The sequence below is a fragment of the Ovis aries genome, chromosome 9, assembly GCF_016772045.2.
Source record: "Ovis aries strain OAR_USU_Benz2616 breed Rambouillet chromosome 9, ARS-UI_Ramb_v3.0, whole genome shotgun sequence".
Classification (NCBI taxonomy): domain Eukaryota; kingdom Metazoa; phylum Chordata; class Mammalia; order Artiodactyla; family Bovidae; genus Ovis; species Ovis aries.
This window is the reverse complement of record NC_056062.1, coordinates 3,842,723-3,863,161: the sequence shown is the minus strand read 5'-3', so window position 1 is coordinate 3,863,161 and position 20,439 is coordinate 3,842,723. Positions and strand designations below refer to the sequence as shown.

Genomic DNA, 20,439 nt, shown 5'->3' with positions numbered 1-20,439 from the left:
TTTATCTTGAACTACAACCAAAGCAGCATGAGTGGAAAAGATCAAGAGTGAAAGTCAAGGAATCTGAATTCTGGTATTGGTTCTACTGCCATCACACACCAAGGTCAAGAAAATACCAAATGACGGTGCTTTAATCTTCACCAGCCCCACAGAACAGAACGATAATTTCACGTCACAGACACCCGGCACGTGCCAGGACAAGTGAATTCACCTAAAAAACAAAAAGGCCAGTGTGTGTTCCTGGCTCCACGTGAGTAAAAGGCCTTACCTTTAGGGCCCCTCACACCGAGAGCACCAGGGGGACCCTTCATGCCCGGGAGGCCGCGGAGTCCCATCTGGCCTGGAAAGCCATTCTCTCCAGGGGGGCCCGGGGGGCCGGGGGGTCCAGGCCGTCCAGGGAGGCCCGAGGCTCCGGAGTCTGGACGCTTGAGACTCGCAGCCATCTGAGCAAAGTGCTCTACAAGGCAGTAAACAAAACCACCCAGGGAAGTCAGAAACACATAGGCTATTCAAGGGAAATGCGAACTATTTCAGGTGCCTTTTTTCTAAATGCGTCACCAGAGCTTCAGAACTGGGGGTGAGGGATGAATAAAGCTCGGCTGGTTTCTGCCCCAAGGTGTCACTGATGCTGCTGTGTTCAGCCCTCTGCGGGGAGAGCTGGTCCTGCTGCCTTGAGGCAGGGGAGGAGATAGAGAACCTTAACCTTCAGGACCCAGCCGTTTCCAAAAGGATGAGTGTGTCACCCAGAACCTGGCTGGTTATCTGAAAACCCAGGATGCAACACAGCTGTAAGTGGACATCCTGAAGCTGTGTCAAAGCCAAGGACATTGTCCAGAATCAGTACTAAGACACCGTTTGAGACCTGGGCTCATGTCCTTAGCTTGAACATACTACTTTATGTGAAACATCCTGAGGATCCATGACTTGCTAATAATTCTCCTTCTTGAGTTTTTTTCATGCCTGGAAGATACACCAGATGTTAAAGAGAGCCTGCTTCTTGGGAATGGTCACAATCTGTCTTAAAAAATTTATAACTGTGTAGGCTTTTTCAGGATCCATTAAATAGATCAAGAATCATCTACTAAAACCAGAGAATAAGAACATTTTCCCATTAAAATACTCTAAGGGAAATATTCTAGTGTAATATTTTTTAAAGCTTTGGGTGCGAAGGAGAAAATGAATTTGAAACATATTTCTCACCAAAATTTCTAAATTGGTCACATGTGAATACCCTAGGTGGGCGTTATTTAAGTGAGGGTTAGCATGAAGTCGTACTTTTCTCAACATGAAATGCTTAAAATGGAAATATCCTTTCAAAATAAGATGTCTTCAATATTGGTTTCCAAATATAGAGGTGACAATTTCATCCTGGAAAACTCTACATATACTTGACAAGCTAGACTATCTCATGAACACATAAAAGGTAAGTGTTTCTTCATGACAGAATTAGTTCCAACTACAATCGGACAATAAATAGGAATTGCCATAACTACAGATGAATTTAGATAAAGGTTAAGAAATGTGAAAATATATATCACCATTTTGGCAAAATTCCAGTTATAGATTTTCTACCTATGTGGTGCATGAATGGAAATAATGGCCTTAAGCTTCTTAAGGGCAGAAGTCTACTGATCGTTTCTCATATAATCTGCAAAGAGAGCCTAGGTCAATGCCAGGGACACACCAAGGGGTAGGACATTTAGAAGGGAAAGAGCCTGAGAACTTATTTTCCAAAGGAAGGGGAAAAGTGCGTGTGTGTGCGTGTGCGCGCGCGCGTGTAGGCTGACCCAGAAATGTACTACTTTTCCTTGAGGCTATAAGCAAATGGCAACAAACTACTGAACATAAGTGAAATTAACACTATTCAAAATCCCCCACCCTTTAAAGCCTACAAAAAGTCAAGCCATGACGATTTATTTACCTTGTATGACTCTCATGCAAACCTGCTTGATGTGCTGATCGGTCGGTGCTCTGCCCTGGGACGGAAAAGACAAAAGCCAGTTTGTCCACGAACGAAGCCCACAAAGAGGGCATTGTTGAATGGAAAACCGACAGGCTGGGCACGGGACCAGTGGCTGGACTTACAGGAGAACTGGCCCCGCGCTCGCTGCGGAGCAGAGGTAGGGTCCCTCCCAAACGCCTGTCCGCACCCCCAGCCCCCTAGCCCCCCAGACCCCTCCAGTCCCCAGCCCCCAGCCCCCAACCCCCAGCTCCCAGCCCCGCCAAGGGGCGGCACCTCCAGGGGAAAACCGCGGAGCCGGCCCGCACTCACCGGGGGGCCCTGGATCCCGGGCAGGCCCGTGGCGCCCTGCTCCCCCTGCACGCCGCGCGGGCCGGGCGGGCCTCGGGGTCCTTCCTCTCCGGGAAGCCCCCGGCTGCCTTCGGGCCCCCTCACGCCAGGCTCCCCAGGGTTCCCCGCCTGGAACACAGGGGCGGCGCACGTAAGTCCAGGCTGAACCCAAGAAGGGCGCCTGCTTCAGGCTGAAAGAAGCACTGACGTGAAACTGTAGGTTCACCGACACTCTGCCTCCCAAGTTGAAAATCTAAGCACCAATAGGTGCTGGCTCAGAGGTTACAAAGCCTCAAGGTGAACACACGTAATGCCACACAATTAACTCTCCAGTCTCTCAGAATTCCAATTCAAGTAAACACCTTAAAGATCGTTCTTTGGGGCCTAGATATTATTTCTAAATGTTAATGGAAAAAACACAGTTTAAAATCACGTTCTTCATACTTTAAGCCATTTCTAAGAGCAAGTTTGTTTTTGATAAAACGTGTTACCTCTTTGGGGCCACAGAAAGACTAGAGTTCACAAGACATGTTATGCTGTGTATCACCAATACGAAAGCATAAAATAAAGACATTTCCAAGAACATAAGTTATTTAGCCTTTATAACATTCTTTGGAGAATCTGAGGAAGGAAGCCAGATGTATCCAGGAATTATAAAACACTAACGTGAATTAAATCAACACATTTAAAATGCTGCATTTAAAATACCAGAACAAAAAGGGTGAGTCCATAATTTATCTAAGGATACAGGAAGTTAAAAATCTAAATATTAAAGATGCTTAAACCACTACAATATTGTAAAATAATTAGCCTCCAATTAAAATGAATAAAATTCTTAAAAATAAAAATAAAACTGTTATCAAAAAAATAAAGATGCTTAAAAAAGCAAATCAATTATTTCTTTAAAATAAAACCATATACCAGTTACAGTTTTCTTCTGAAAGCAGACCATTAAAAGCATCTTTATAGTCCTCAACTACAAAAACTGTTTTAAAGAGAAACTAAATTAATTCATTTTTTGTTAAGCTACCTCCAGTGGAATTTGTGACATAGTTACAGTGACTGCTGTTTACAGAATAAAAATGAGAGGATAAAAGTGAAAGAGCGTGGGGGAATGCCACTGCTCCAGATCTGATATTCATAAAGCTGCTCCATCCGGCTTCCTTTTCATACCGTTTCTCTAGGAAAAGTCAACTCATTCAAACACTCAGATGTTTTAACCTGAAGGAAAAATGGTAATGAAGCAATGCTTCCACCAGACACATCTTAAGAAAGCTCAAGGAGTATGCTTTTTCCAATCTCTTTGTACAAAAAAAAAAAAAAAAGATGATATTCATCTAAGCCAACTTGTCAAGATTGCTTCTTGAAGAAATTATGGCTTAAAAAGATTTCCTGAGAGTCAGGCTCAAGGGAGAAAGCTAAGGATGTGCTGTGGAACTAAAGCTGGGTATTGTCAGGTCACTAGAATGCAAAATATAGCAACTTCTAAAAAAGTCCAGTGTGTGTGTGCTCAGTCGTGTCCAACTTTTTGTGACCCTTTGGACTATAGCTTGCCAGATCCCTGTCTATGGAATTTTCCAGGCAAGAATACTGGAGTGGGTTGCCATCCCCTCTCCAGGGGCTCTTCCCAACCCAGGGATTGGACCCACATCTCTTACATTCCTGTATTGGCAGGGGAGTTCTTTACTAGTGCCACCTCAGAAGCCCAGACTGCTGCTGCTGCTGCTGCTAAGTCGATTCAGTCATGTCCGACTCTGTGCGACCCCATAGACAGCAGCCCTCCAGGCTCTGCCATCCCTGGGATTCTCCAGGCAAGAACACTGGAGTGGGTTGCCATTTCCTTCTCCAGTGCATGAAAGTGAAAAGTGAAAGTGAAGCCACTCAGTCTTGTCTGACTCTAAGTGATCCCATGGACTGCAGCCCACCAGGCTCCTCCCATGGGATTTTCCAGGCAAGAGTACAGTAGGTTGCCATTGCCTTCTCCGGGGAAGCCCAGATGCTACATTTTAATTTCATCAGTATTCCTTGGGTAGGGACAGAAAAGATGGGGTGGGAAGGGAGGTGATCAATCAAGAGCTAATTCCTAGTACTGCATCCAAATTTAAATGAAATTAACTCACTTTGAACCTGCCTTGTTCATCCTTTTTCTTTTATAACTTGAATTCTCACCTTCAAACATTACTGATTATTTCTAGACAGTGAAGAGGAGTTCCACTGTCAGATTCTATCCAGGCTTACCCTTTACAGTGTTTCTCAATCCTAAACCATTTCTGTCGAAGATTCTAAAGCATAAAGATGTTCTTTGAAGCTTGACTGTCACATGGTGTTTAGAGGTTGTATGTACACAGGTGTGTGCATTTGTGTGTGTGTGTGTGTGTTAGTCATTCAGTCATGTCCAACTTTTTGAAACCCCATGAACTGTAGCCCACCAGGCTCCTCTGTCCATGGAATTCTCCAGGCAAGAATACTGGAGTGGGTAGCCGTTCCCTTCTCCAGGGGATCTTCCTGACTCAGGGATCGAACCCAGGTCTCCTGTATTGCAGGAGGATTCTTTACCGTCTAAACCACCAGAGAAGTCCAGTATGCACACAGGAAAGATAATATAAAACTTTCCATATCGAGGCTGCATGAAGAGCCCTGGGTGGGGCATGGTAACCAAGGCGGGGTGTGTCCTTCCAGAGAAGGTTGGGTAGAAGATTGGGCTAAATGTTGGTAATCTAAGGAAAGAGAAAGAGTGCCCCAAACTAGGAGAACAGCACATGTCGTTAAACAGCATATGCCAAGTAAAATGAACCACAAAGAGATGAGATCCAGAGAGGTCAGAGATGAGGCTGGGAGGCTGCAACCACTTCATTGAAGGCTTTGTATTCTTTGCCAAGAGTCTGATTTTATTCTACAAATGCTATTCTTGAAGGGTTTTAAGCACAGGAGGGATAGATGTGTAAGCTTTCTCTTTTAATCTAGATGTCACTGACTGTCATCTGTTGGACAGAGAGGAGCGGCAGGGATTCCAGACAAAGGAAGGTCTTGGGGATTAACAGAAGTTCCTGATAGATGCCCTTGACACTGAAGTCTGAGCTTCATCCTTTCTCCTTGTAATATCTTAAATTTGTTATTGTATTAAGGTGTATATTCCTTTCAAAGTAGCAAGTCATTCTAGGTTTGCTATTAATTGATTATATAATTCTGAATATATCTAATCTCTATGAACATCAGATTAGTTTCTGAAAAGTGATAAACTGAAGGAGCTGATCATTTTCTAGCCCTAATAGTTATCCATATTTTCTTGTGTACCATGCCTATATCTTACTTCTCCAACTAGACAGGATATTATGAAAATCCTCCAACACACAGGATATTATGAAAATTACTGAAATATTTGCAACGATATGACTGACAATGAAATTCAGTTATGTTCTTGTCACTGCAAAGCACAGGTCAGTTCTTGTAAAACAATCCATTTGTGGAAGAGATTACAATATATACTCAGTGAGCCATTTACAATATGAAAAAAAAAAAACTTCCTTTAGAGTGGTTAGGTCAAAAGGCAGATCCATTTACACTTATGAGTTTTTTCTCCTTTGAACTAATTCACTACTTAAAGCATAAATTCAGACATTAACTTCCTTAAAGGTAAGTCCTTTTAGAATTGAATTTTACAGAATGATTTCATAAAGTAATGCATTCTGTTTTTATAGCTTTGTTGATATTTTATTTTTATACCATTACTATTCATTATACTTACAGATCCCTTTGGGCCAGGTAATCCTATATCTCCCTAAATCAATAAAATGAAATCATATTAGAACAATGTATTCACATTTGATAGTTTACTAAAAAACACTGAAAAGGTTATCATGCTGCCAAAGTCAATAGAAAACCATGAACAGAAGAAGCCTGACACTGCAGGAAAAAAATATGAGTCAAAATTTGGATTCTGGTCCCAGTTCTACTATTTAATTTCATGACCCTGTGTAAACTTTGTAAACCCCCAGCCTTTGGCTAACTCATCTGTTAAATAGTAGGGTTGAATCAGGGCTCTCCAAGGTTCCATCCAGATCTAAAATGCTAAGTGCTGAGAATTAAAACATGTAAGTCAAAAGATATTAAACTAGCATGCTGTTATAAAACATAATAGACATTTAAATCAGATGACTTCATTTTTTAAATTCTAGCAGTGTTCTTAAAAATCCCTCAAAGTCTATCAAATCAAATATGCATGCTTTAAAAAAAAAAAGCTTGCATATCTCCTACCACTAGCTCTAGGTATGAATTCAGCTCACGTTAGCACATTGGTGCATGTTCATTACAAAACAAGATGATTTTTCAACATTCTCTTAGCTTATAAAATGAACAGTTTCAACAGAATATAAAATTGAAGTCATCCTTTTCTAGTTTATCTAATAGTTAGGAAGCTTTGTCTAATTCAGATGTTACATTTATATTAACTCTAAATCCTAAAAAACCTGAATAAAATATTATTCAGCATTTTCTCCTGAACCAAAAACCCTCTGAAACTACTTTCTGAGAATTCTGTCAGTCCCACAGCAAAGGACCAGATGTGACTTTCCACATTAGGTAGGTCCTGTTTGATTGCATTGTAACCGGAAGGAAGAGCCCACAGACAGAAGTGCTGGAGGCAGTGACGATTTGTTCTCCTTCTCCCTGCCTTCCTGGAGGTTCAGCAGAAGCCTCCTCTGGAGTTGGTTTTAGACTCCAAAAGACCGTGGAAAACACCCGCAGTCAAGCTTTCGAGCCACAGCTTTCTATCTACAATAAACTATTAATATAAACCACAATAAAGCTTTAGCTTTATTTCCATGATAGGCACTATTCATAGACTTTCTGCAGTCTTATAAGAATCACCTGGAATTTCTAGATGGAAAAAAATGAGCAAATGTGCCCTGTAAAGGGAACACTTGGTCCTCTCAGTGCTTTAGGCCAGGTCTACCAATGCCGGAGTATTTCCCCTGCCTTTTGCTTGACCGTGGCTCAGTTCTGAGGGGTGGTTTGCGAGTTTATGTAAGAAACATCTTAGCCCTGAAAGAAGTCAGCAGGATAGCAGGGCCAGAGGAAAGAAGAAGGAAATATATCTGAGACAGTTTAAAACCAGTGAGGTTCCACCAACATCCAGGAAAAATGTCTTACGAGTTCACCCCTTTCTCCAGCTTCACCCTCTTCACCAGAGGCACCCTAAAAATTAAAAGTCACATTTTAAAAGTTCTTAGTCCCTTGGTTCAAATTTACCCAGTCAACACTGAAAAAAATTCAGAAGTTCCCACAGTGCTCCCAAGGTCACACAGAAATACAACATGTCCTTAATGGTTTTCCAGTCTAGCTGTCAGGGGCTAGTCCAACCCGGGACACAGACCAGAGAAAAGCCAGAAGATGAATTTCAGCTAAAGTTAAGGATGAATGACTGTGTCAGCAACTGGATAATTAGGTAAGACTTAAAAGCGGCTCTTATAGGTGGCGGGGGGTTGGGGGGGGGGAACCTCAGGATGAAAACTAACTCTAATTAATGTGCATTGTATTTGCTAAGTTCTTAGTGAAGAAAAGCCAAAACACTGTGATGAGGCTATGGAGGCTCCATCAGACTGGAGTAAACCCATCTGGTGAATGAGAGAGAGGGCCACTCTTTTCAAAGGAAGGATAGTGTGTATTCTGGAAGGCAGGGCCACCGTTAGCTTGGATTATTAAAACAGTAGATAAGGTTACAGACCTAATTAGACCCTGGGTCTCACTCACTATACCCGGTGCTCAGGGCTGGTGCACTGGGACGACCCTGAGGGATGGGATGAGGGAGGGAGGTGGGAGGGGGTTTCAGCATGGGGGACACATGTACACCCATGGGTGATTCATGTCAGTGTATGGCAAAGACCACTACAGTATTGTAAAGTAATCAGCCTCCAATTAAAATCAATAAATAAAGCCCTTGGAGCCTCCACAGTCTACCCACACCAGCAGATCAGCCCGTGCCCCCTGCTGGTGAAACACATTAGTTAAACATACATTTCACAGGATTCCAATGCCGGGACCTACCTGTTCACCCTTCGGACCAGGCTCACCAACTACACCCTGCAATGAATAAAATACGCTTTTTCAGTCTTTTGAGGGTTTTAACTATACAGTCTCAAGTGAACCAACTCCACTACTGGGCTGGTGAACAGGAACAAGGATGAATATTCTCCATCTCCTCACTCTCTAGCCAGAGTCACATCAGACCTGGAGAAACTCACAACAGTGCAAAATCACTGGTGACCTGAAGTGCCCTCTGACCACATTCATGTAAAATGTGACGAGTAAGAACAGAAATTGAGAACTGAATCAGAAGTGTGATTACAGCTGAAATTTTTCCTTTACTCGGCTTTTATTTTTCGTCCATCTGATAAATGATTAATAGATTCGTTTGCTTCTTAATCTCAGCTTTCCATAATTTTAGAAATCTTTCTTGATAGTTCTCTATGGCAATGTCTAGAAAAATACTCCATTGGGCCAAAAGCAAGCTTGGTTTCTCAACATAGTAGAAATCACCCTTCCAAATAAGGAACTTTCCAGAGGGCTGGGAATCTTACCCTGTCACCTTTCATCCCAGGAAGTCCAGGGGGGCCAGGCAAGCCAGGGAGGCCGGGGCTGCCAAGAGAACCCTAAAATAAAACACATCCCCGAGACCTACTGTTACTGCGATGCTGAGCACACACACCAGATGTAACTCATGCCTAGGAAAGAAGTGCTGCGGTTGGTTTAACGCTGCTGCTCAGACTTCCCACTCTCCCAGATCTCAGGAGAAGACAGTCAGGCCCTCCTCCATCCCACTTCTGAGCTCCCCAATTCCCAGGTTTGCACCCCTTCCCAACAGTGGGCTCTTTGAGCTGAGTCCCTGCCTCCTCAGCTGTGTAAACATCACCGCTGGAGAAGTGAAAGGCAGCCTTCACACATGGTTCTCTCCAGTCCAAGAACAACCATGGCCAAATGGAGCACTTCGTATCTCCCCCAGTTTTAAAATAAATGCTACAAACCACACTGAATAAAATACCCTCTGAGGGTCTCCTAGATTTAATTTGAAATTCCCCATTTACATTTGACACATTCACATAGGAACAGAAACCAAACAAGGATGATTCAATTACCTGTTGCAAATTGCTTTTCTCTCTTTGCTCCCTTTAAAAATTTTATTATGTTTTGCATAAAGCAAATCCACTGCTGAGGACTAGAAATGCTACTTACCAGTTTACCTGGTGGCCCTGGGGGTCCCACTGGTCCTACTTCACCTCTGCTGCCCTAGAAACACACAAGCAGGACAGTCAACCAGGCAGTCTGCCAAAATGCAAATGTATGTTTACTACATCAACAAAGCAACCAAGCTACCTAGGTTTTTGTTTACACATATATAAAGGTCACCAAAGTGTTCTCCCCGTCTTCGGCTGAAGGCAGAGACCTTTATATAAACTGTTTGCAGCCTCCTCAGTGTTCATCCTGAGCTCTGACAGGCCTAACACTGCTCATTGTGACTAGAGACTGTTCGATAGACATCACTCCTGAAACATCAACAGGAAGTAACAATTAGGAATTTTCAGCATGCACATCACCCTCCAACTTAGATTACGGTTATTTGTGTACATGCTTTATCCTCTCATTTAGACTATGTGTTCTAGAGGTATAGGCATAATAACATTTTGAATTCCACATAATTGTCTAAAACCCAGAGTAAATCTCAGGTCTACAGTACATTTTAAAGCAGTAGCTGGCAAATGACCTTGAACCTCAGAAGAGTGAAAAGACTCAGGACAGAGATGTTTGCCTTTAAATTACCTCTGCGACTTCAAAAGGACACACGCAGAAGAAACTCATAAAGTTTCCAAAATAATTCTTTGCGCCACTCATTCCACATATGTCTTAAAAGATTAAAGACTTTGGAAAGTACAATTTATAACGTAGTTGCACCAAAAGAACACTCTAATTTCATTCTGTGAACTAATTTCAATTTTTTTATTGGAAACGCTAAGCCCTTTGAGAAAAGGAATCACATGAACTCTTCCATTTCTTTCCCTGAGAATTTCATACACTTCTTTGAAATCTGCTAAAAGCTTGTCTCACTTCTAATGAATGTTCAACTAAGTTGAACATTGAGGTTGCTGGATAAATAATTGCATTTCCTGGATGAGGTACATGACAATGAAAGTAGTCTTTTGAGTTTGTTTGTGTTTAAAATGATATGACAACATATTAATGCTTGATATTTATAAATGCTCCTGATAAGATTATCCTGATCTGACCCATACGCTATTCCTTCATCTATAAAAAGAACAAAATGTCAAGATCCATAAACTCTCTGCATTTCCAATTGCTCTAAAGGATCAAGAAATGTCACCCAAATTACAAGCCTCTATGAGCTATAATTTCATGACAGCCATTTCTTATGACTTATAGGTGATTTAAACAAAATGCTCTTAAGCGCTTTATGGTAAAGCTGAAGCTCCAATACTTAGGCCACCTGATGCGAAGAGCAGCCGACCCATTGGAAAAGACCCTGAGTCTGGGAAGGATTGAGGAGAGGGGGAGAAGGGAGTGACAGAGGATGGTGGGATGGCATCACCAACTCAACAGACATGAGTTTGAGCAAACTCTGAGAGATTGAGAAGGACGGTTAAGTGCTTTACAAAAACTTTCATATGAATGTTCTGTCTAATGTGTGAGTTTGAATGACACATTGGTCCTTAACCCTTGTGAGCAGCCTGGAAGCCCAAAGCAGTGCCTCATGAGGACAGATGCTGGAAAGAGTCAAGTCAGGTGAAAGTCAGCCACTATGATAGATTCTTGTGTCTCTACACATAAAGGTTTCACCCCATTACTTTGCTCCAGCACTTTGAAGTTCAAGGTAGATTTTCTTCGGTATATCTGCTCTGCTGGCATTTTCTAATTATTTCTGAATTGCGTCCTGATTAAGATCCTAAATATCAATGGGATAAAATGACCTTAATTCACAGAACAATTAATCTGGTGGAAAACATAATTAATCGTGTCAGAAAGGGAAAGCAAGTTTCTTGACACAACCTCAAGTATTCATTTCTAAGTAAATGAACCATTATGCCATCCTATCCAAGACAAAGATGATTGATATACCTTTTTTTGTCTTCCACAAACCAAAGGGCTAATTGAAAATAACGGATTATGAAACCTTTCACTTACTTTTTGGAGAGATTAATCATCTTTTCAGGCAAACACAAAGATTCTCTGCTAGAATCTTATTTTCTCTGTCTTTCACGAGCTGGTATTATTCAGTTTCTAGTCTTTTCCAAGCCCTGGCAGCCCTTGGTAAAACCAGTGAAAAGCTCAGAACCCAATCTAGGTAGCCCACTCTGCTGACCAACAGCCACAACAGGGCCACACACCTAGGACCAAGGGAGGGCTGGGTGAAGTGTTGAGCAGTCACTCTCCTGCCCTTGCACAAATACATGGCATGTGGGTCTTTGGTTTTATTTTACTTCTGTCCTATAAATCCTTTGCCATTCTGAACTTAGGCATTTCTATAGAAATTAATTCACTGTGAAAAAAAAAGTTACTGCTTATTTTCACAATGACCAAACAGCTACAAATGTTAGGGCAAGTTATTCTCATGGCCATTCTGAAGATTTCTATGTGTTCTAAAAACATGGATATTCTTCCCCTTAGTTCTTTAATTTCACCTGTAACTAAGATGAGCATGAGCAATCAAGATAGAAACAGTAATCTTTAAAAACACAGGTTAAAATAAATACATCCTGCAGGGAGCCATTCACCCTAACCTGGTAACCACACGTGTGCTAAATAAATGATAAATCTCTAATGTTTCAAAAGCTGTAGTGAAACCATATTTTCAGATGTGGCCAGGGAGGTTGGTAGGGAAATAGTTATTCTGCCACATGGCTTATATTGCAAACCTCACGACAAAAATCACGGCTTTTAACAGGAGAATTGAAAGGAACCAGAACAATAAGCAAAATCCTACCACTGAAAATGTGAAGACCATTTAAAAAAATGCTCTATTTTTTCTCTTGAGTGCTCTGAGCCACCGTATGTATCTCCAACATGTTAAGATACATCTGCCAATTCATCTCTATTTAAGAAGGCAATCAAAGCTTTAAAAAAGATGCAGACTTTTACCAGTAATTGCCAACTCTGCCTGCGCATCGGAATCCCCTAAGGAATTGTTAGAAATATATTTCACTGGTGTCTTCACCACCCCACCTCCCCATTCCCCTCCACCGCCCACTCCTCAGCCCCCAGTCCTGATTCTGAAGGTCTGGGTAAGACCCAGGAATCTGTTGGGGGTTGTGTTCTGTTTGAATATCTTCACCAGCTTTACTTAGACTTTTGTTGACTGCTCACTGCAGAAGTTCCATAAACACTAAACTCTTAAATTTGCTAAATATGTTTTGTGTTATTAGAATTTGCCAAGCTAACTTTAAACAAAAGATATCCAGCAGAGCCTTGACTTTGGAGGCACTGGAGGGTGGAGGTGAGGACCTGGACACCAGGTCTGAAGTCCAGCTCTGTTGTGCACCAGCTCAGTCCAGGCAGGCAACTCAACCCTTCTGTGCTAGTAGCAACAGTGTTAGCTGCTCAGTCGTGTCCAACTCTTTGTGACCCCGTGGACTGTAGCTGCCAGGCTCCTCTGTCCGTGGGATTTTCCAGGCAAGAACACTGGAGTGGGTTGCCAATCCCTTCTCCAGGAGATCTTTTCGACCCAGGGATCGAACCTGGGACTCCTGCATTGCAGGCAGATTCTTTACCATCTAAGCTACAGGGAAGCTCTTCATCTGTTTCCTCATGTGTTAAGTGGGTTTTGAGAGGATTAAATAGATACATGAAGCACTTAGTACAATATCCAGCTCATAGTAAGCACCACAGATATGCTAGTTACTATGCTCATCCAAGGTTTTATCCAAGGAATAAAGACATCAGTCAAAACTATGGTTTTCAATCAAATGATTCATTACATGTTCTTTGCTTTTCAAACCTCCCAAATTTCTTTAAAAGCACAAGTCGTGCTTGGGGAAAAATGTCTCTAGTCCTCATTTTTTGAGTTTCTGTCAAGACCATTGATCACCAAGAAGGTACTCTTTTTATAAGCAAACACTACCAGCTACTTTGCAAAGCTCATTTCAATAAATACAAATGGATACTTCAATAAAGAAGTCTCCCTTTTAAAATGGAACTATCAGACTTCTAAAATATCACAGAAAAGAATCAATTTTATTACATTTGGGCAGTCATAATTATTTTACCAGAAGAGTGGGCTTTACTCTGCTGTGCTCTAGACTGTGTTGGTTGATACATCTGCTCGATTACCCAAAATGCTAACTAGCTGAAGAACGAACATTATCCTCAGTACCTCTGCAGTTTCAGAAGAGGGAAACTATCGCTATACTTAGTCTGCATTATGCCCTAAGTGCCGATTTCTGGCAAAAGTATGTTTAACCTAGAAGATCAGTTATGATTCCTAAAGACTGTTGCTTTTACAAATCATTTTCATAGTAACACTTGAAGATCATATTAGTCCTACTACAAGGATAATTTTGCCATAAAAATATTTATTTAATCTATTCAATTTTACCGCATTGGATAGTTTATACTTCTCTCTAATGTAGGTTTAAATATCTCCTCACACACAGAGGCAGACCACAATCTGCTCACACTATAACCATCACAGCTGGTCCATAAAGCACTGAGAGGAATGTTCTGGAGTGTTCCAGAGCCTGGTGGGGCAGGAAGGTGGCGTAGATCACTCAACAGCACACCAAGTGGGACCTCTGTGTTGAAGCTGATGGGGTCACGGTAGGGGACTTCAAGAGAAAGGAGACAGGCTTCTACGCACACTCCAGGAGTGCATAAACTTCAGAAAACCTGGGACAGATCAGCATGGCACTCATCCCAGTCAAAATCACAAGAGCAGAGCAAACCTAACCCACTAGACAAACGCTCCGGCAAGTTCTGAGGAGCCTGGAAGAGAAAAATGGACCAGGAGCCACTACTCAGTAACACCAAAGCAGAGGTCCCAGCCACCTGCGGGCTCTGAACCAGGAGTCCCCCAGATGCAGGTGTAGACCCTGCAGTGCAGTGTAATGGAAAAAGCCAGAAACGCAAGCCAAGTAGGAAAGACGTGTGCTCGTGTGTACTCACTAGAGATGCCGAAACTCCAATATTTTTTTGCTGTGGCGTTGGCAGAAGTTGGTGGAACAATGGCGAGGAAAGTGGGAAACACAACTTAACTCCAAAGACATATTTCAGTCAGCCCTGATTCTTTACTAGGACACATCAGAAGTGGGTTTCATTTCTTCTACTCAGCTTCCCAACTTGAGATTTGCAGGAAAAACTGATCAAATTTGTGAAAAATAGTTGACATGGCATGAACTTACCTATGAAAATGAATTTAATGATGTAAAATGAAAGAACAAATGCCTCTTTCAGTAAGTAGATTTGGTGTTAAAATTCTGCTCCAGAACTATAATATTTATAACCTCCCATAATACTCTTCTGAAAAAGTTATAGTGGGTGAGAAGTCAGTTATCATGAACAGAAGCAGCATGGCAAGAGTTATCATTCCTCCCACCCAATGCATTTCAAGGAATCTTTATTGAGCACAACCTTACAGTGGGCCCTGAATAAAAAGACACAGGGAACACAAACAGGGATCAGACTTGTCCCAGCCTTTCTGCAGTGTCCACACCATGGGGGAAACAAGAGACCAAGGATTACAGGTTCAGAATAAGGAGAGATCGTGTCTCTCAGAGGAATAGGGCATCATAAGAGATGACTCCATTGCAGAATTAACACTTCAGTCATATCTAGGAGGACACATGGGATGCTGAGTTAGAAAAATAGGGGAAAAACCCATCCCAGTTGCAGGGTATCACAAAGTATAAACAGGCAGACTAAGAAGCGTGGAGAGTGTTTGGGAATTAGCAAAGTCAAGCTTAGCTGGAACACGGGCTCTGAGCAAGGGAGAAAGGGGAAATAAAACTAGGGGACAAACAGACGCTGTAGGATTTCAGACTCTTTCATTGTCCGTGGAAACCCACTGAAGGTTTTTAAACGAAGGAGAGAAGTGATGACGGAAACTGTGCTTTGCAAAGATCATCCTGGAGGTGCGTGCAGATGTGGAGTCCTACACTTCTCCAGGCTTTTGTGTTTGCTCCCAGGACTGTGGGGACACACTGGAGTTCAGGCGATGCAGGACACTCCCGCCCTGTGCCAGAGTCCTGGAGCAGGAACAACTATCCTGGCCTAAAGACCAACAGCATCCCGCGGGGAGACGCGGGCAGAGAAGGAAAGATGTGAGCAGGGAAGGCAAGTCAGCAAGCAGCGGGGAACCGCCTGAGCTGGCACGGGAGGGCCGGGAGCCGGGAGAGGCGGGTGGGCTTCAAAAGAAGAGGCAGATGGGAGGCGGACGCGGTGGTCGGATGAGCAGGTCCTCCTGTGGGTGGGAACGTGATGAAGGAGGAACACCGTAGCTTCGAGCCTCAGTGAGGAGACAGGGCTTCCCAGGTGATGCGAACAGTAAAGAACCTGCCTGCCAGCAAAGGAGACCTAAGAGACGCGGGTTCGCTCCCTGGGCTGGGAAGATCCCTTGGCGTAGGGCACGGCAACCCACTCCAGTAGTCTTGCCTGGAGAATCCCATGCACAGAGGAGCCTGGCAGGCTACAGCCCAGATGGCAAAGAGTCCGACATGACTGAAGTGTCTAAGTATGCACACACAAGGGCAATGGTGGGAAGAATACAGATGCTTACAGAAACTGAACAATCAAAATTGCAGTGAGGCTCGAAAACTTACACAGCCATCACTCCCTCTGCGTTGCCTCCCCACCATAGGAGGATGAAACACCGTCCCCAACCCATCTCCTTCTGCAGCCCAGCTTAAGTCCATCGGTTTCTACACCCCATAACCCGGAGCTGGGGATGGGCCAAGCCCCCTCCACCAGCGAGGCCTGTGTTTAGTGTGCGGTCCCACCATCGTCAGGGGCCCACCATCTGCAGGGGGTCCTGCCATCAGCAGTACTGCACGAATATGACACATTCCAGTCCAATTTTCTCCAGCTCCAGCACCTCTCCCCCACAGTGTTCAATCTGCCTGTGATTTTAGAAATGCGATCGAGCTCTGACCTCATTCCTTTGTCAATTTAGGGAAAGTATTTTAATTAGAAATTCACAGACTTCCAGCAACAGAGGAGAAAAGGGAAGTGAGGCGTGAGGGGCAGGAGCTAGCTTGTTTGGCTGCAGAGAAACCTCCTGATAGAAGCTCCACTCTCAACTGGGATATTTCACTTTTCTGAAGCACGAAAATCCTCACTCACATGCTCAAGAAACGCTCTTCAAAATGTAATGGTGGTGTACCTATGGCTGATTCTTGTTGGTGTAGACAGAAAACCACAAAATTCTGCAAAGCAATTATCCTTCGATCAAAAAAATAAATAAAGTGGGGAAAAAAGCAACAATGATGCCTGGAAACATTTCTGTGTCCTCACTTGGAGTTGTTTCTGTTACCCAGCAGGCTTTGAAAACAAGAACTTAAAATGAAGACAAGGAGGAATCGTTTAAAGTTAAAATTGAGTGTATCAGTTCCTCTCTAAGGGTTAAGGTCACTCTCTAAGATCACTAGGAATGTATCTAGTGAGAAAATATACATAGCTATATTTGCTGCAAAATAAATGCACAAACTCACACTGAAAGAAGCGTGGCAGGTTCTCAAAAGATTAACGTACAGTTACTGCATGACCCAGAAACTCCTCTCCTATACAGGTACCCAAAAGAAGTAAAACAAGTCTGGGCAAAAAAGTCTACATTTTCTACCTGTAGAAAAACGTTCATAGCAGCATTATTCGTAAGGACCAAAAAGTGGAAATAATCCAAATGCCCATCAATGGCTGAATGGATGAATAAAATAAGGTATGTCTATAGAATTGAATGGACATGCGTTTGAGTAAGCTCCAGGAGTTGGTGATGGACAGGGAGGCCTGGTGTCCTGCCGTCCATGGGGTCGAAAAGAGTCAGACATGACTAAGTGACTGAACTGAACAGAACTGATAGAATTGAAAGTTATTTGACAATAAAAAGGAATGAAGTACTGATACACGGTGCAGCATAGAAGAACCGTGAAGCATTATGCTCAGAGAAGCCAGTCAGGAAAAAATCCACATATTGCATGATTCTATTTGTATGAAATTTCCAGAACAGGCAATTCCATGGAAAGTGGATGAGTGGTTTTCTAGTGTTAAAAGGGAAGGGGGGGAGATGCTAAATCTGCAAGTGGATCTGAAGTTTCTTTCTGAGCTGATGAAAACACTTTAAAACAGACTGTGGTGAGCAGGCTGCACAGGTCTGCAAATGAACTAGCCTCAATGGATTGTACACTTTAAATGGGTGACTTATATAGTATATGAATAATATCTCAGTAGAGCTGTTTTATATTATGGTAAAATACTTCCTTCAACATGGGATGAGAGTAGAAAGGGTCATCATGTTTCTTTTTTTAAATATTTCATCTTTATTTCCACTTTCTGGAGAAAAAAAGCATATTGTATATCTAAATAGCATTCCTGTTTCATTGGTTAATCTGGATTAGCAAATGTCAGGAGGCATTTGTGGATGAGTGACTGGAGGAGTGAATAAAGGAAGAAAGGAGGGAGGGAAGGAGGGAGGGGGGAGCAGAGGAGGCAGTCTGGGAGGGGTCTGCAGAGAAGGAATACTCACAGAAAGGCCCCGGGGTCCTCGGGGTCCCACTTCTCCGGGCGGCCCCTGGCGGCCCTGTTATGAAGAAGGCAGGCAGAGAAAGAGTTAAACTCCCTAACCCTTTGCTTCGCCATGACAACAGGTTACTAGGCCTGAACAGGGAGCTTAGGACATCTTACCGGTTTGCCAGAATTCCCCAATTGACCGGGCTTCCCTGGAGCACCTGTGTTACCCTGAAGGTAGAAAACAGCAATTCAGACTAATTCAGAAAGTAAATAAGCAGAATGATCAACCTGACTTGTGCAGACCGGGTCTTCCCTACACTTACACAGCATTAACTTCCTGATTTTACACTGAGAACTTAGGAGAATGAAAACTCTCTTGGTGTATACATCAAAGTTCTTTAGATTTAGGATACTGTTTTGTCATTCCCGGACATATGATAAGGTGTCAAAAATGTTAAAAGTCAAATGTCAAATGTCAAAAAAAAGGTCTTTAGCCAGACAAAAATAAGAGAGGCTTTTTCTTTTTTTACAATATTAGTTATATATGCCTTTCTTTATCATTTCCACCTCCAATACACTTCTTTGAGCCATTTGAACCTAACAGTGACACCACTAAAATTGTAAAGGATCATGCCAGCATGAGGAAACAAGGGATGTGCCAGCAAGCTCTGGGGAAAGCAGGTATCTGGGATGCCATCTCCACCATCAATTGCTCATGGTCTGCTACTGGGGGGGGGGGCACCTCAGCCCAAGATTGTCTGGGCCACTATGACCAAAACGCTGGAGCCACGTAATTCAATCATAACCAATTTCTACATTAGTCACAGAGTATTTTATTTAAAGTAAAGCTATATTTTGCAAATTTTTCTTTCAACTATTGTTTTTAAGTGCTTGCAGATAAGCACCTAACACTGATTATTCTGTGAACAATATGCTTAATATCTTTAAGTTTCAGCTAAATCATCTTAATATTAATTGACAAAACCTCTGTGGCTTAATAATACCTTCCCTATTTTAAGTGGTAAAGAGCAATGAAACCTCTGTTTTATAGTGGCAAAGGATGACTCTTTCAAGAGGAAGTCTGATCAGTAACACTTTGTCAAAGTACTCTTTCTGCAGCTGCAGTTCTCTTTGATTTCCCCTTAAGGTCAAATATAAATTCAAAGGCAGGTTGGAACTATTTTAAATGATAAACAAAATAGATCAGTAAAAGAATAAAAATAGAGAAAAATACTAATTGCAAAGTTTTCATCTTTTACCTTTTCACCGGCAACACCCTTTGCGCCAGGAATTCCAGGTATACCCTGAAAGAATGTACATGGAACATGTGTTCAGTCATCTCATCTGACAACCAGTGAGATGCCAAGCCCACTGCACACTGCCAAGGGGCTGAGGGCATCATGACAACCTCAAAGCTGCAGTGTAGGGGAGAGTCTCCCTAGATTCCCAATTCTGAACTTACAGACCTATCCACAATATCCACAAGCCACAGACTACAGACCTATCTACAAGCTACAGACCTATCCACAAGCCATGAGACTTCGGCTTGTTATGTCTGAACACCCTGGAAGCAAATTCTAGCTCTAAACTAAAGTTACTTTTTAAGGATGAACTTCCAAATTAGAATCTGGTACTATATTCAGGTCAACAGGAACTCTTCCTGGCATGATCTCATGTACAGAATACAAAACAGGAACCTGTCAATAAAGCTCAGCTGCAAGTAGAAAAACAGGATGGCAGGAAAATCCTGGGCCTAACTGAGATTTGGTGCTATCTGGAGGCCTAATATTCTCTGATTATTTTTAAAGTGTCAGATATCATAATAAACCAGAGGACAGTCCTCAACATTACCAAGTAGCTCCTTTAACTTGAAATATGTGCCTCCAAAGAGCCAAGAAAACACATGGGATAATCTACATGAACTTCCTGCCACAGTAGTGCAGGAAAACACCAATCTGAATAATTCAAAATAGCACACAATCTGAAGATGAAATCTTATAGCTCACATGGTTCCCCAAACATACTCTTAACCTTATGGCTCAACCCTGGTCCTAGGGCTTCACAACTAGTTAAAGTAGGAGGAAGTATAAAGCCCAGACCACGGCTCAGGGCTGGTGAAATGATATAAAGAAAATTGAGTGAACTAAACAGAGGAATGGAAGTAAAAGATATAGTTAAATGTTGGTGTGGTTATCGGAGAAATAACTAGTTATTCAGAGAAAAAGTACAAAAATGTACAACTGTAAAAACACAAAATTAAAGCATCTTTTCTTCCCCAGAACTTATCAAAACATACATGTTTCTACCCCAAATGCATATGTTCAAAATATGTATATAAACCAATCAATATTTAAATACGCAAATACTTACAGGTAACCCCTGCAAACCTGCTTCACCAGGAGGCCCGGGTTTCCCTGGTTCCCCCTGAAAAAAAA

The 20,439-nt window shown here is 42.4% G+C and overlaps 1 protein-coding gene across 1 annotated transcript in view; it reads right to left on the bottom strand.

Moving 5' to 3' along the window:
• COL9A1 (collagen type IX alpha 1 chain) overlaps positions 1-20,439 on the bottom strand; it is an 87,549-nt gene that overhangs the window by 14,782 nt on the left and 52,328 nt on the right. The window contains exons 25-36 of the mRNA XM_015097693.4: positions 20,375-20,428; positions 19,264-19,308; positions 18,179-18,232; positions 18,021-18,074; positions 9,518-9,571; positions 8,866-8,937; positions 8,333-8,368; positions 7,439-7,483; positions 6,036-6,068; positions 2,273-2,419; positions 1,922-1,976; positions 269-457 (exon numbers count right to left, since the gene is read on the bottom strand). Coding sequence (XP_014953179.3) covers positions 269-457; positions 1,922-1,976; positions 2,273-2,419; positions 6,036-6,068; positions 7,439-7,483; positions 8,333-8,368; positions 8,866-8,937; positions 9,518-9,571; positions 18,021-18,074; positions 18,179-18,232; positions 19,264-19,308; positions 20,375-20,428 — 838 coding nt within the window. The remainder of the gene's footprint in view (positions 1-268; positions 458-1,921; positions 1,977-2,272; positions 2,420-6,035; positions 6,069-7,438; positions 7,484-8,332; positions 8,369-8,865; positions 8,938-9,517; positions 9,572-18,020; positions 18,075-18,178; positions 18,233-19,263; positions 19,309-20,374; positions 20,429-20,439) is intronic.